Genomic DNA, 16447 nt, shown 5'->3' on the forward strand with positions numbered 1-16447 from the left:
TTAAAATTCCTAATTTGGGCTTACAGCCAAACTTCAAAACAGTTTTGAAGAGTTAGCAGAATTAAGCAGTGACTTACTCCTTTGTATTTTGAAAATGCTATTAATTTTAATACAAATGTCAATGTAAGTACTAAGTAAGTTTTAGTATGGTCATTCTGAAAAATTGCCCCTCAGAACACTATTTTCCTAAATTACGTAGTCTGTGATAAATTATTTTAAACAGTTTTGCATAAATCAAGCAGCTGAGCTGAGTCTGAGACCACAATAAATGGTGTCTTTGTCCCACTTTGCACATTAGTTACTGTAATAACTGTGACACTATGGTTGTCCATACTACTTTAGAATGGAGAGAGGTTATAATTCAGTTTTAATAGTTTAAAACAACTCTTTGCTACACCAATGACACGGTTGTTTTCATTTAGTATGTTATATTTTGGAATGCACAAATAATTTATTTAAATAAAGGTATATACAAATATGATGAAGGAAAAACTCTACAGAATTCAGTACAATGGCTGCATGCACTGGGAATGATGCTATGGTTTGCTTCATAGGCGTGGAGTATGAACTGAAAACTAGGAAAAGTTTTGATGGTGTGCTGAAAATCCCATCACCACATCGAAGGTTCTTCAAACCTGTAATGCACATGATTAATAAAAAAAAATTAAACACATTTTAAAGACCCTTCTGAAAAATCCAAAGTTAGAGCTACCTAAAATTTTCATTTTAATAATAGCAGCAATAAATAATACATTTGTGTATTTACAGCTGAAGATTGTATATGCAACTCCCAGCAAAGCAGAAACATTCTAGATGACCTAAAGTCTATACTTCGGTACCAGAACTTGCTGCTCCATACTGCTGTCCTGGTGGTATGTTTTACACCACTGAGACTCACCCCAAAGCTGCTTTATGCCATCAAGTAGCATTTAATGAATTCAGCTAGAAAAACTATGATTTTTTGAAATACAAAAATTGTTAAGAGATGTTTTCCACTCTAACTCAGGAGCAAACAGTTTCCAAAGTGAATTCACTGAGCCAAACAAAATCATGTCATGCTGTAAGCACCTTCAAACAAAACTGAAGTTCATATCCACCATCCCAAAATATTATTGTGATATTCCACTACTCAAGATCAAACATTTGAAATGTGTTGAAAGGGGTGCTGAGGACAGGATTTGATCCAGAGGTCCTCAACTTGTGAACAGCTGTTCTGTCTACACAGAAAGAAAGTACGAAGTGGAAGAACATGGAGAGAGACCAGGAGAAATGCATTTGCCATCATTTTTCCCATCTAAAAGTTAAGCATTTAGTCTTGATTAAACATCACATCTGCCTCCACAGTCACTGGAGAGACATTGACACCTTGAGAAAGCAATTAAGGTCCTGCCAATTTTAGAATGGAAGGCTCGGTTTGTAGATACATTGACTGCAAAGGCAGCCTAGACATCTACTTCATGCTAGATGCCTAACTTTTAAAGAGGCACCATTAGGAGAGACACATCCTGTTACGGAGTATCAAACATTTTCTCATGACTCCACAAGACGAACAAGATCAGAAACATGCCACATCACACATTTTTAAGAACTCACTTGTACTCTGGTCAAGGAGCCTCCTTTGTTTATTCCTTAACTTTCTATTTTTTTAACTAGTTTCTATAAGAATCTCTCTAATCTTTCTTCCTATGGTCAGACATACTCCTAGATTGCCAAATCCTTTGGGGCATATTTTATTAGGCAAAAGTGAAATGCCAAACCAGGCCAGCCAAGCTGAATACAATGAAGTTGTTTATTAATACCTCAATATTTAGTTACAAAGTTCAGTTCCTGAGAACTCATGAAGTGCATCTCTCTGTCACTAATTCACTGAGTGCAAATTACATCTGTTCCTTAAGTGGCTGCATATGTAAGTATTTCTAAAACATATATTTCATTAATTTAAGTCCAGAATAATACCAGCCTGCCTTTCATTCCTTCAGCCTGGCTTCCCTCAGGAGGAAGGCTTAGGCAGCCGTGTTGTACCTGGGTATATTTGCTGTATGTGGAGCTGCCCAGCCCTGTTTGGCTCCCCTAATTTCCCCACCAGCTTTCAAACCCTCTAGACAATTTCAGCCAAGCCAGAGAGGTACAGATATCTCAGAGATATTAAGTTCCTGATGTGCCACGAAACACAGGACTGGGTAGAAATAAGACTGAATTATGTCCTCACATGGAGGAAAATGCTGGAGTGGGGTTCAGAATCCATACAGGGTTTTATCCTAGAAAACATATCTGTAGGAAACTAGACATCATTGTTCCCAGTACTCCCATAATTGTCATCGATGAATGACAAATCCAGTACTTAGTCTAAAGTGCTGTTACAGGGGGTACAAAATAAAAATCTGTTTCTCATCAATTCTTGATCTTAAATGCAGACTAGTTTGTTATTTTGCTCATGAGTTTTTGCTCCCTGGTGTGTTATAAATAGCATTATTGAAAGAATAATAATAACAACCATAAAGTTTTGTTATGAAGGAGTGAAAATTACAGACTTTGTACTAAATTAGACTTTGTACTACCCTGTGTGTTGCCTTGAATTCATGGCAGTGGAAATTTCCCATTATGTGAGCGGTCCGCCTTGTCATTACCAAACACAAAATAGTCCAATACATTTCACTGCACTCCATGCAGTTTTCTACATAAGCATCTGCAGAGAAAACTGCATCCCCGCAGCTGTGGTTAGTCATCAAACCATAAGTCAATGGTCTCCCCATGTGAAGAAACGCAAGTGTCATGGACAACCCTCCTTGATGGCAGTAGAAATTTTGGTCCTATTTCAGTGACAAGCTCATGGCCTAAATTCAGCGCTACAGACTATTATGCTGAAATACTTAAGTAGTTTAATCAAGCCTTTGCATAGCTGGTGAAAGTGCAGAGCCTTTGCTTGTAGATTCTTGAGATGACTATTGCTAAATGACTCTTGAGATGACTATTGTTGCTCTGCTTTGCACTGGTGCGGCCTCACCTGCAGCACTGTGTGCAGTTCTGGGTGCCACAGGTTAAAAATATATTAAGCTACTAGAGAGTGTTCAGAAGAGGGCTATGAAATTGGTGAAGGGTTTGGAGAGGAAGCCATATGAAGAGCAGCTAAAGTCACCTGGTTTGTTCAGCCTGGAAAAGGGGAGATGGAGGGAAGACATCATGGAGGCTACAGTTTCCTCACAAGGGGAAGAGGAGGGGCAGGTGCTGGTGATCAACAACAGAACCCAAGTGAATGGCAGGAAGATGTGCCAGGGGAGGTTTAGGTTGGACATCAGGAAAAGGTTCTTCACCCATAGGGTGGTGGAGCACTGGAACAGGCTCCCCAGGAAGGTGTCACAGCCCCAAGCCTGACGGTGTTCAAGAAGAGACTGAACAACGCCCCCAGACACATGGTGTGAACTGTGGGGTTGTCATATGCAGGGACAGGAGTTGGACTGGATGATCCTTGTGGGTCCCTCCCAACTCAGGACATTCTATGAGTCTATGAAAACCTTTGTTTCTGCAGTAGAAGTATCATCAGCAAACTTCAGGCTATCGGTAAGGGCTTAAAATGAGCTCATTCATGTTTGGTTGTGAGTAAAATTGAAACCAATATTTTCTTCATGACCCAAAACTCCTCCTCCAACTTTCTTTTTTAACATAATTACTTTTCAGCTGTGTAAACTGCAGTCACTACTACAGTACCTTACATTAGAGCTAAAGTGTCATTACCTAACTAGATAAATACTGTATGTACCTTTGAAATCCCACTGTTGCTTGAAACACCACTGTTATTTTAAAACAAGTGCAAATGGAAATATAAAGGCCTTTTTTCTCTTTGTAAAATAGTAGGTACAAAACTAATGTGAAACACTGTATTCTTGCATTCATAGATGGTGCTGGCTCTTAACAAAAAGGAAATTTAAAATGTTTTTAAGGACATGTTTATCCAGCTGTTGGTGGCATATATTTTCTCTGTGAAACACATTTATTGATAACAAATGAAACTCTTAAGTCTAAATGAGAAATGAAAGCCACTATAAAACCTCTTCATACATACCTGGATCTAGGAATATTTTCTGTGCTTTCCCTCAACAAGAGGTCTGAGATCAGTGTCTCTGGGCTTGATCTCTTTCCATATCTAAGAAAAGAGAAACAAAAGAAGTATATTTTCGTACGTGTCAATTTTTAAAAATGAAGAATAAACACAGAACCACTAGACTTTTTTTTTTTTTCAGGAAAAAAAATGAATAGAGCAGATATAAAGACAACTTTCTAGCAAGAATTTTAACTTAACTTGAATTAACCATATGAGAAAATACTCACTCTTTAGTATTTCTTTGGATATATTTTTCCATAATCATGTTACATTATAATATTGAGGAACTCTGAATATTTCTCAATTTGATGGCTATTTCTGGATACTCTAAGGCCTTGCACCTTACTGATGTGAGCACGGAGGGAGAGGAAGGTGTGCATGATGTGATCACTGAGTATGTCATTCCTGCCTACAAACCCAGTCCCGTCATCTCATTAACTTTCACGTTGTTTTAGATGCTGCTGTATTGTAAATGGGGAGTCAATTTTATCTATTAAGCGAATAGAAAACTAACTCAGATGTACCCTATTACGCAAAGAACCGGCCAAGACTTTTTCAGATAGCTAGTACATTTGGGGCTGCCCAACATATAGCACATTAAGCTGTAAAATACTGAGCTACCCCAAGGTAATCATCACTTTTGAATGGGGAGAATGGGACATGGCCATGGGATAAAAAGCTTTCTGAACCTTCTTCAATTAAATGGAACCTTTGTCCGATGTTTACACAGCAGTCTTTCTATTGCCTTTTTTTTTTCTTTCTTTTTTTTTTTTCTTAAATCCTAGTTACTATACATTGCTCAAGAGCTAGAAGTACAGCAATTCCTGATTCTTGGAAAGGCATTTGCTCTCTTTTCCTGAGAAAACACAAGCAACAATGAGCAGCCAGCTCGACAGACTCTTCATCACTATAAGAATTCATTAGCCTAAGAGTGATAACTATAAGCAAACGCTCCCTTGGTTGGAAAGAATTACGATCATGGTTTGTAGCTTGTGTATGTAATGAGTCTGAATCACAAAGGACATTAACAGATAACAACATTGTGAATGCTGCTTGAGTGAAATTCTGATTCCAGAGAAATGAAAAGTGTAATTAAGGATATAGATTTTATCCATTGCTATCAAGATGTTTCTCCAATGACTTGATATAAATCTTGGGAAAATAAAAAAAATATATATAAAAGACAAACAAAAAAAACCTCCTGAAACCATATTTAAAAAACTAGCAGCTTTACCTTTTGATGGCATGACTTACTGAAAAGTGGAAACATATTTCACTTTTCAGTCATTTTATTCAAGTTTTTGTATTTTTACACTGCCTTGATCATTTTAGTACATCACCTGTTCTGTAGAAAGACAAAACATCAGTTTCAGATTTTTGAAGTAAATTTCTTTATCTAAACTAACTGAAAGCAAGTATTTGAAGAGAACCAGCCAGACATAGTAAAATGCTATTAAATAACGCAATCAAGCATGGTACTGAATCAAATACCTTGCACTCTATTACCACAAAGGGATTTCTTTCTTTCTAGTTCCCTATTCCAATTAATATGGATGTGACCTGGACTTCAACTGAGGGGGAATCTAATTTGCTGTTGTTTTAAAGAAATTGATTTAACAGATCAGCCACTTGCTTCAACAGCTTACACTTGGGCAAAACTCTCACTAATCCCTCAGAAAGTTTTGTCTGAATAAGAAGTGGGTAGCAACCCTCTGGAGCGCAGAGATTTGGTCAAACCATAAAGGTGACTGTGTTGAAGAGATACCTTTTATAGGAGTCCTTGCACTACCTGGGCTAGACTAGTGGTGCTGCCTGTGCTGAGGTACCCACCATGCCCTCACACAGCAAAGCTGCTGACTGTGACCACTTGGGCTGGCCAAGGAACAGCATCCTATGTCAGATGCCTGAGCCTCCTGCCTGGCCCATAATTTTGCCACTGAGAAACAACCATGCTTCAGCCCTAATAAAAAAGGTTCATGGACAAAGTAAATCTCTTCTAACTGAAGCAAATGTCTTGGGAGACCTTTGCTCCAGCTGCTTCGTGCTTGCTCCTTTTCTACCCTGCCCAACTCTGAAAAAATATGGACACACAAAATCACACTTTCATCAAGTATCATTGCTATTTTAAAAGAACAAGGCTTCAAATTCTGTGAAAATACCTGGTCTGTTTTTATGCTGAGCTTGAGACATCACGGCCTTTTTTCAATCATCCTGATGACCCACAATTCCAGTTGAAGTCAAAGAGATTGATGATTAAACATACTTGTTCTGATTAGGGACACAGTATCTCAGATTTAGTGAAATCTCAAGCTTTCTATGAAAACTTAGGTCCTGGCAGTCAAAGCCCACCAGTGTCCAAGGCTGCCAATGGGAGCTGAGGGATTTCAGAAGAACCATGTGGGTCTGATTCAGAAAACTTAAAAAAAACCCCAACCAACTAAACAAAAAAACCCACAGACAAAAAGAAAACAAACAAACAAACAAACAAGCTCTCAAGATCTGCTCCCTTCCACATTAAAGGGTGCTGACATGAAGCGGGAGCATCAGTACTGCCTAAGTCAAACACACTTCCATATTCTCTGCCCTGCCTATAGTTTAAGCCCCCTGAACAGTACAAGTAGACGGGTATGAGGCAAGGACCACAGGATGGCTTTGAGGACAGAGCTAGGACTAATCCAAAGACACACAGACATCTGCAAGGTAGGAGTCTGCATCTGTGCAGATCACTTTAAACTCTCTTCTAAGTCACAAAGACCTGGAACATAAGGAACACGGGATCTCATGAGAAATTAGAAGTCTGAAACAGGCCAGGTGACTTGCACCATACAAATACCTGCTTCCTTCAGCTAACCTCAGAAGAGTATAAAGCTGACAGGCACAGGTGTCTAAAGCTGAGATGGATCTAAGGAGAAGGATTTCAAAGGAGAGAGCAAAGCAGCCACACAGACAAGGTCTAAAGACAAGGAAAAGATGGTCTGGAAGGAGGAAGCTTCAGGGAAGCTGGGGTGAAGACCTTGTGGGTCACAGTAGCAGACGGGAACAACTCCCAAATGCTTTGGTTAGGTCAGAAGCTGAAGCCGGGAGGATGAGCCAGAAGGTTATTCATAATCACAGAAACATCAAACAAGGCTAGACAGATGAACCTGAAGAGGAAAAAAGCATCAACCTCATCTTTCCTGGTGTGCTCTTACTGCTCCATCTCACCAGCTACACAGTGACAAGGCTGCGGGCACCAGACCTGGTGAGACTGATTACACCATCGGGAGGGGCAGGACGAGCCTCCAGGCCCCTCACCTTCCCCCATTACAGGGCTCCAGACCAGCACCAAGCACAAAAAGCAGAGGCAAAGAGCTGAAACAAAACAGAAAGCTTCAAGCACCTCTGCTGAAACAGACCAAATGATTTTTGGACCAGTCCAGAGTGCTTCAGAAGTTAGTGAATCATTCTGCAAGTGACTGTGTCACTGCTGAAACAGGGAACCTCCAGGAGCTCAGTTAAGCTTTCCAAACGGAGGCGGTGATTACTTTATTTCTGCACTGTTAATTCGGTACATAGTGGAAACAGCAAACCATTTTTTTTAATTTTAATTAACCTATGTAGTCAAAAATGTGTATAATGAAATTGCTATTGTGGTGTTCTTTTCTGTCAGTTTTATTGTAATTCCAGGTCATTTCTGTTCTCTTTAAATATGAGGGGGTGGGTGGGAAAACTAGGTGAAACATGAACAACATGTAAGTTCTGCATTGTTGCATCCATTGGTAACAACAACTCTTTTGGTTCATTTCAGAACCCAAGTCCATATGGAAGAACAACAGCAGTCCCACTCTGTGTACTTGCACTCCAGAAATGAGGAAAAAAGCTATACAGTCAACATTAAAGCAGGTGGAGGCTGAATACAGAAGTTTTCACTTGGTTGGTTCTGGGGCTTTTGTTTGTTTGTTGTTAAATATGACTTGGGTTTGGACAGGAACTACCTTTGAAGTCAGAGATGAAAGAAACAAAAGAGATGAGAGACCAGCCTGGAGATCCCACTTGCACACAAGAGAAAAGGTCAGCAGGGGCAGAACTTGAGGATCCAATTATTTTATCATTAATCTAGGCAAAAAGTTATCCGAGCGCAGACTATCACACCGAAGCACACCCTACACATGAGCAAGTTGTGAATATTGCTTTAAAGTCCAGGACAGAAGAAATATATTTCTATCAGCCTCTTCATCTGCATTATGCTATTAGTACACTGGCAGACAACATTATGGGTTTGCTGGGAAAGCTCTCAGTTACGCGATAGCCTCCCTTCTAATTTAATTCTTCAGACTTCTAGAGGGACAAATGAAAGCCTAATTTTAGACCTCTCATCTGGTTTTGATATTAACAAATAGATAAATATGTCAAACCTCTTCTGGGTCACACACTGTTCAGGGACCTCAGGGGAAACTTCTATTAATCACATAGTATAAACTGGACAGATGGTCACAAATCAGGCTGATCCTTTACCCCCACTTTAACAAGCACAGTCACCCCCAGAGAGCCAGTTTAGAGCCAGGCTGGTTCAGGCCATGTTCTTTTCTCTTTCAGCTTGAGCTTGAGTTCTTGCTTGTGATCTTGAGAGAGTTTCTGTTAGGACTAGTGGGATTTTTTGGCACTCACAGCTGCATGAAGTAGCTGGCAAACCACAAAGCATCTGAACTACTACAACTCCTCAGCAAGGCTAAAGTGGCACTTTTCTCATCAAAATCTTCACTAGCAGCAACAAAAGTGGGAAACTGCTGCTACAGCCCCATCTAACTCTCTTCAGCTCCCAGGTTGGTTATGTTTTTTCTCCCTTTTAGTGGGGGCAGTGCCAGTGTTAGAAAGGGCCGAGAGAGCAGAGGCGGTATTGACACTCCTGACACTTCTTCCAACTTGGATGGTGAAAATTCACCTGTGCACCCAGAGGAGACTCAGGCGTGCATAGCTGTCACTCTCTAAAGGGAAGCCTGTGCACCATTTTTCTCCATGTCAGTGGGAGAAGCAAGGCGAAACACCCAGGTGTGAGGGGAAACCCCACTTTCCTTCCCTGAGCCTCGCCAAGGAAACACAGCTTGGGGAGCAGGAAAGGGGGATGCTAGCCGGGCCGCTCTGCCTACCTCTGCCGGGTGATGAGGTTGATGTAGTGCCTCAGCGCCGAGTAGTATCTGGCCATGTCCTCTGCGGGGGCGTCCTCGCCGGGGCTGTCCGGTTTGGAGGGGTACGCCTCTGCCAGCGTCCCCAGGCAGACCAGCAGCGACAGGGCGAAAGTCAGCACCGACACCCACAGCCTCACGGTACCCTGCATCTGCACGGCGGGGTGGGATGGAGAAGAGCCACCGTCAGCAGCTGCCCCGACGGCAGGAGCAGCGCGGCCGCCCCGGCGTACCCCAGACCGGCCCGGGCCGCTCCCCTTCCCATCCCCGTGTCTGTCCCCAAACCCAAGCCCATCTCCATGCCCGTCCCGTCGCGGCACTCACGGTGGCGGCTGCAGCGGAGCTGCTCTCGGCTCAGCGAGGCGCTTCTTGGGTCGGGGCTCCCGAGTGCGGGGCTCCGCGCCTCGCTGGGGTGTTTTAAGGCTTCCCCGGTAGGCAGGAGGGGCCTCGGGCGATCACGCCTCGCCGGCTCCCGTCCCCCTCCCGCCCCGCTCCGCCTGCCCCTGCTCCGGGAGGGGCACCGCGGACGCGGCCGGGCGGGACAGAGGGGGCGGGCGCCGCCGCTCCCCCACCCGCGCATCACCGCCCCGGCAAATCCCACCCGCGGGCTGCAGCGGGACGCTGCCCCCGGCTACACGTGTCCCGGGTCCGGCCATGGGAGCCCGTCTGCCTGTCGCTGTGGAGCTGCTGCCCGGTGTCCGAAGCCGACGGGGGAAGGGGAGCAAGGGTGAGGAATGAGTTTACCCCGCTCCTACAGCACCGGAGGGGGCCCAAGCTTGAGCTTATTAGCAAGAGTCCTGGCGAACATGAAGCCAAGAAAGCAAGACGGTTTGGAGCAATCAAAAATACCAAATCAGTGCCACAAGTTCAGACACCATACCTACTAAAGGGGTCAGTCTTGAGGCTTAACTCCCCAGGAACTGGCAGCAAAGCTGCAGCAATGAAATTGTACTTTCTTCCATGCCAATTTTCCAGGGAGATCCTCCACACTCCTGCCCAGGGCTACCTTGTGAGTGGCTTTTCTGAAGTGACCGTATTCTGTTTTATTTCTATGTCTGAGCCACATGCCACAGAAAACAGCTCACCAATGCCGTGGGATCACAGCAGCCTTTCCAGTAGCTGTCCAAGGGAACCACTGCTGGATTTGGGACAACTTCTCTCAGCAGCATGGGACAACAGGGACTGATCTGACCGAGGTGCCAGATTTATGTGTCTCCCTAAACCTGCTGAGATCTAGAGTCAGTGGGGAGAGATGGGCACCCTGACAATGATCTGATCCCTCCTACAACAGAGGCCTGAGACAAACAGAGCCGGTGGCTTCTGGTGGCATACCCTTCTCCACTGATTACAGCGGCAGCCTAGGCCACTAGGCTAGACTAGACACCTCAATTACCAGAGTGCCTGAAGTTGAGTAAGATGAATCCAACTCAAACAAAGTTGCAGAATTTGTTGAAGAGTTTCGTGGAGTTGGAAACTATTCATATGTATTAGTAAAATTAAGTCAATTCTTTTGAAACGGGTAATTTGATTAGCATCTTGATGACCAATGACTAATTCCAATTGGAATGACAAATCATGACTCTGATCATATCTTATTTTTACTTTAATTTGATGGTAAAATAACAATCACCCAAGTAAGAACATTAGGCATAATGACAGAAAGCTTTAAGACATACTCTAATATTATATCATACATATACTACTGTAAATGCAGTTATTAATTTTTATAGTTATTATCATATGCAGTTATTGGCTTAATAATAATAATCCAGCAGACTCTGAAAAACAATATTCAGTTCACAAGGACAATGCTAGAAATTGTTTTCATCAATCCAGAAACAGCATCTCACCATTATCCAAAAAAACCCCAAGCAAATAAATGGCTCTTGCATGTGTGAGGCAGCTCTACTGAACTATGTCCATTTCAAGCCATGGAAGCAAAGAAAATTCCAAAGCTTTTAACATCAAGATGTATTTTGAAATCTTCTTGACTCCATAGTGCACTGGCCACAAACCTCAAAGCAAGATTACAGGCTACCTTTTATCACATACTGAGTGAAGAATTTGAATGTGCATTAATAATTTTCTGTGCCAGAGCCAGCAACTCTAGCTCCTGATTTCAGCAGATCTGTGCATGGGGTGACATCACATCTTACAAAGTGGCCTCACTGCATCCCCGCACTCTCTGTCCTCCCGGCAACACTCCTGCACATTCAGTGTTCATGTTGTCCTCACGCTGGCTCAGCAGAAGCAGCTGATGTGACAGTCTGGTACCTGTGACACTGCAAATGCCCTAGAGAGCAATTGTGCTCTGGCTCCATCACTTCCCTTTTGCCATGCTGACTCCAATAAGCAGCCTAATGCAAAGCTTGCATTGATCCAGTTTATCAGCTTTTATGGAGTGTAGGGCACAAGGAGGGACAGCATCAGAGACTGAAGCACCTGGGAAGGTGTGCCACGATGACACCTCTCACTCGCTTCAGCCTGATTCTGCCACAACCATTTCCCACCAGCTGATAGGACTGGGGGTGACTTTCTCACTGTTACACTCTTTCACCACCTAAAACTCAGATTGCTTCTCTCCCACTAGCATCACTATTTTTACACTATCAATTTTCAAACATTTCAAAGAAAAAGGATGAGTTGACAGAACAGCAGCAGAACAAGATGAACAAGAAGTCTGGAATCTACATGCTTACTCGGGGTATAAGGAAGCACCACAGGATGTCTGTGCTGCTCGACGCAGCGGTGTGTCATGCAGCTCCAAACCAGCACCCAGGCAGTTGCCTGGTGACATGTCCAGAAACCCTGGATGAGTCCTTGCTCTTTTCCTAGTGCTGAGGTACAAGCAGTGACCTGCTCCCTCCAAGGAAATGGTTATCGAGTCATACCTGCTAAGGACCTCTACAAAACACTGGGTCAGGGGAAACAGTCAGTTTGCTTCACAGCATGAGGAGGAGTGAGGGAAGCACTCTTTCTTATGCAGCAGGAGGAGTCAAATTTGCCTGACATATGAGACAGTAGCTCCTGCAACTGCAGGCTGTGTGGCAGGGTCTGGGGAGAGGCACTCTGTGGCACCACAAGCCTTGTCAACTCCTCTGTTGTATCCTACCTTTGGATGAAGTAGCATCTCCCAGCTTGTGCTGAGTTTGGACTCACGTCCCCCGCTCTCTGAGTGGCCTAAAGGTTCTTGAGATGTCAAACCTTATCACTCTCACCACACCTCCAGAAAACACTTATTTCCACACAGTTCCAGCATTTAATTTGGAAAACCCAGAACATTGAACCCAAAATTCTAACTACCCTGCCTTCTACAGTGCCTGTTTCTGTAAGAGTATTGAGGCCCTGCTCTGCACCAGGTGTGTGCGTATGCCCCACTTCATAATTTAAAATGAAGCATACACCTTAGAGCTTTGTTGAGTCTGGAAAGTTTAATGTTTGGAGCCATTCTGTAAGTTATTACAAAAATTTCCTCTCTCTTCTTCTGTTTTGAAACACTGGAAAATCCATACTGGCTCATAAAGTTCCTACCATAAACATATACTAAGCTTAAATAACACATACAAAACATAATTTGGATACATAATATATTCATCAGCATAATCCCAGTGCAACGAATACTGATATTTTTAAATTGACTAAACAAATCTAGAGTTTCAGACACATATAGGCTCCAGTGTATCAATGAGACTGAGTGTCCCTGTGTCACAGTGATCTTAATGGGTGTTCTACAAGTGGTCCCAGAGTTAAGGTCTCCTGCACCTTTGATGACTCCTGTTGATGATGACTCCACGTGGTTTCTTGCCCAGCATTGCTGTCCTCACACAAAGCAGGCAGGGATTTGTAGTCCGGAAAACGGCAGAGCTACATTTTCCACAAGCAGCTTTAGGATGGGCTGTAAGGGGGAACAAGAAGGCAGCGAGGGCAGCTGGAAAGAAATGAGTAAGACTCAGAAGAACTGATGAAGGAAGTTGGGATAAACTGAATGGAGTTCAAGAATGCAGCCTGGGAGAGAGAGCAGAAAGACACGGGCTTAGCTCAAGTATGGCAGCACTTAGATATTAACATTTTTTCTTTGCCAGATACTATGGGCTTGCAGATGTGCATCTCCTAGCTATACTACAGCTGAGCAATCAAGAGCTTGAAGTGTATTGAAGTACATAGAGAGAGAAACACAGGAGTTTCAAAGCTCCAAGCAGGTATCAGTGATGGGTACAGCACTGATGGGAAAAAAAGTGAAAAGCAACATGACAATCAAATCTTGCTTACATTTTATTGTCATTACACTTAAAGATTCAATAGACAGCTATTTAGCCTACAAATTTCAGACTACACTAAGAACAAGAAGACTTGTGGAATATTAACATATTAAAAGATTCTATTGTTCTACAAGCAGCATAAATGTGAAAGAAAATTCAAGTTATTTATTTATGGTAATATATCCAATTGCATTAAACAGGGGTATGATATTTGCCTTTATTAAAACAAAATTTAGTATGATTAACTTCCAACAGAATATTATTTACAGCATGCTTTGTGTGAATATCACGGAATCAAAGCTTTTCTTTAGTATTATAAATATACATCATGTCATTTTCTCACTGAAACAAAGTAAGGTTGTGTGCATCAGTGATCCTAAACTAACATTCCATAATAGCACATACTATTTTAAATACAAGAACAAGATCAATCTCCTAGTGCAGGGAAAGTGTTAAAAATTGGAGGCCCAGGAAGAGAATATTTATGCAGTACTAGAGACCTGGAAATGGCAGATTTTATCAGACAATATTGCCTGTGCTCTAGCAGTTAAAATGGCTCACTAAAGGTTTCCATAGCTGAGCGAAGCTTCCAGAAATGCTGAATCTTTAGGACTGGAAGTTCAGTCAGATAAGTAGTGTATAATTATGCAGTAGTCACATGAATTTATCTGAACTTACTTGGACAGAAAATGGGACTGTTAATCTCACAAAATCAGGTTCTCACGCACTTTACGGTATTGCTGATTTCAGTCTGCTTAGCGATACTTTGAGAAAAGCTTCTCATTGTGCTTTGGTATATCCCACCAGTACCTGTATTTCCAAACTTTTATGCGTCCCTTTCTGTACGTTCATTTGCCTCCCCCTGTACTCGCCAGTTAGAGTTGAACAGAACACCCTCTACTCCCAAAGCAATCCCCCCTCCTGTCTGCTCAGCAGTAGTGCTGGTTTCAAGAGGCATCCTTGTGAGCTCAGCAAGCATTAAGCAACTTTTTAATACTCCACCGAGAAGTAGGGCTCTGCCTAAATACAAACTATAATACATGAAAATGTAAGAGAGAAGAAAAACCTAAGGGATCAAACTGAAGGCCCATCTATCTTGTTCTCAATAGCATCTAAAAGCAGATTCCTAAGACTGTCAGGATAGGAAAAGCACATTACACTATTTTCCCACTATACTTTTCCCAGCCTCTAGAAAATTGTGGCTCTGGGACTTCCTAACTAGCAGTTGAGGTTTTGTACATTATAGTAAATTCTGAGCATTACCAGCCTCCTGTGGCAGTCCTACAGTATTCCTGCTGTGGATTATGGAACAGGAATTGAAGTTACCAGCTAGCACTGTCCCTCTGTTACCACTTTGACGTGACTAGCTGCTCCGGTATGTCCCCTCTCCCCACAGCATTGGCATCCAGGAGATGGGTGGCATTCACACAGCTAGGTGGTGAGTGCCTCCACGTGCAGCCTGACACCAAGGTACCACGCTGAGCCACAGACCTGTCTGCGTGGCACCTCCTGCCCTCGAGCAGGAAAAAGGAAAAGCAACTCTCCTTGACATGAATTGTGTCTAGTGATGGATGAAAGGCCCCTGTACAACGACTCACCTGTGAGCTGCAAGCCTGGGATGTAACACAAATAAGTTATTTGCTGTTTAAAGCAGTGTTGTTCATAGCTTTACATCAAAGGCCTTGCAAGCGTTTGACTCACAATCACAGCAACATGTGACTGGAAGTCAGAAAAATAAAACCGGGTTTCAGTGTAATCTTATAATGAAAGTTGTTGTTTCCCTTTTCTAAAAACAGTCTGAGAGACTTCTGAAATGCTGCAACAAGGTCAGAGGGGCACCAGCAATCGTCCTGAGGACACACAATACAATGCACGGTTTTGACAGGAACACAACACCCAAATAAGCAACAAAACCAAACCCAGTATTTGCAATTGTAAGGACATTTGTTTTGCTGTAGCTTCTTCCCTTTCCCACTCCCTCAGGTCAGCAGAAAAACAAAGACATAGCAGGATGGAGATCAGAACACTACCTCTGGCAATATATCTACTGCTGAGACCAAAGTCAGTAAGGAATAGCTTACAAGAAGACAGTGGTTTAAAGAAAATTAATCGAGTGCTTATATCAGAAACAAAAATTCCTCCACACTGAAAGAAAGTGATTTTCCATGTGCATAAGACAAAGAAGTGGGCAAACCTATCACGACTTAAAGACAATCAGAATTACTAGAATTACCCATTCTCTGTTGCAGTGTATGTCTTGACTTCAATCCTGTTAAAGAGGGAAATGGATGAAAAAGTGAACGATGTCCAGATAGGCTACACTGTAAGATTGTGCTGAGAGACTCTGCCTGAAAATGAAACAGGACTTGCCTGAAACATAAGAGATATCAGAGCTGGATGGGATTGTGCCAAGGACTGAAGAAATCCAATCACACATACATGGAAAACCATCACACATCTTACCTGCTGGGAGTAAATCAGAGAGGCAGGTATAAGAAAGACATCTGCAAAGGCTTCTGAAAAACCCTGCTATGTGTGTTAATTCACAAACCATTACCACTTACTGATACGTGTACAGAAGTGAAGTCATCTACATCCGAGGCACTGGAGCTGAAAAACAGTCTTACGATTCAAATGTGGATATTATACACAAGAACATCTTCTCTCCTGGCAGGTTCACGGTCCAAGCACAGTCATAAACACTTTTGCTTCCTGTCCTGCAACACAGACACAACTGAGAGTTAATTTTATCTCAGCTGGTTTCACCATTTTGCATGTGTAGAATTATGCTTTATTACTTGTCATGGCAAGCAGCACAGGAAACCTTAAGTGCCAAAGTTGCAGCAATTTTAAAAGCAGATCTAAACTTGAAGACAGGGGTGACAGATTGATTAAATCTGCAGTAATACAGAATGATATTTGCCTCT

The 16447-nt window shown here is 42.6% G+C and overlaps 1 protein-coding gene across 1 annotated transcript; it reads right to left on the bottom strand.

Moving 5' to 3' along the window:
* Positions 1-610: 610 nt before the first annotated feature.
* Positions 611-9413, bottom strand: NPY (neuropeptide Y; the record flags this gene model as incomplete). Its single annotated transcript, XM_080339055.1, has 3 exons — positions 611-635; positions 4061-4141; positions 9226-9413. 3 exons carry the CDS (start codon positions 9411-9413, stop codon positions 611-613), a joined length of 294 nt encoding a protein of 97 aa, XP_080195181.1.
* Positions 9414-16447: the final 7034 nt, after the last annotated feature.

This window comes from Nesoenas mayeri, assembly GCF_963082525.1.
Source record: "Nesoenas mayeri genome assembly, chromosome: 2".
NCBI classification, from domain to species: Eukaryota; Metazoa; Chordata; class Aves; order Columbiformes; family Columbidae; genus Nesoenas; species Nesoenas mayeri.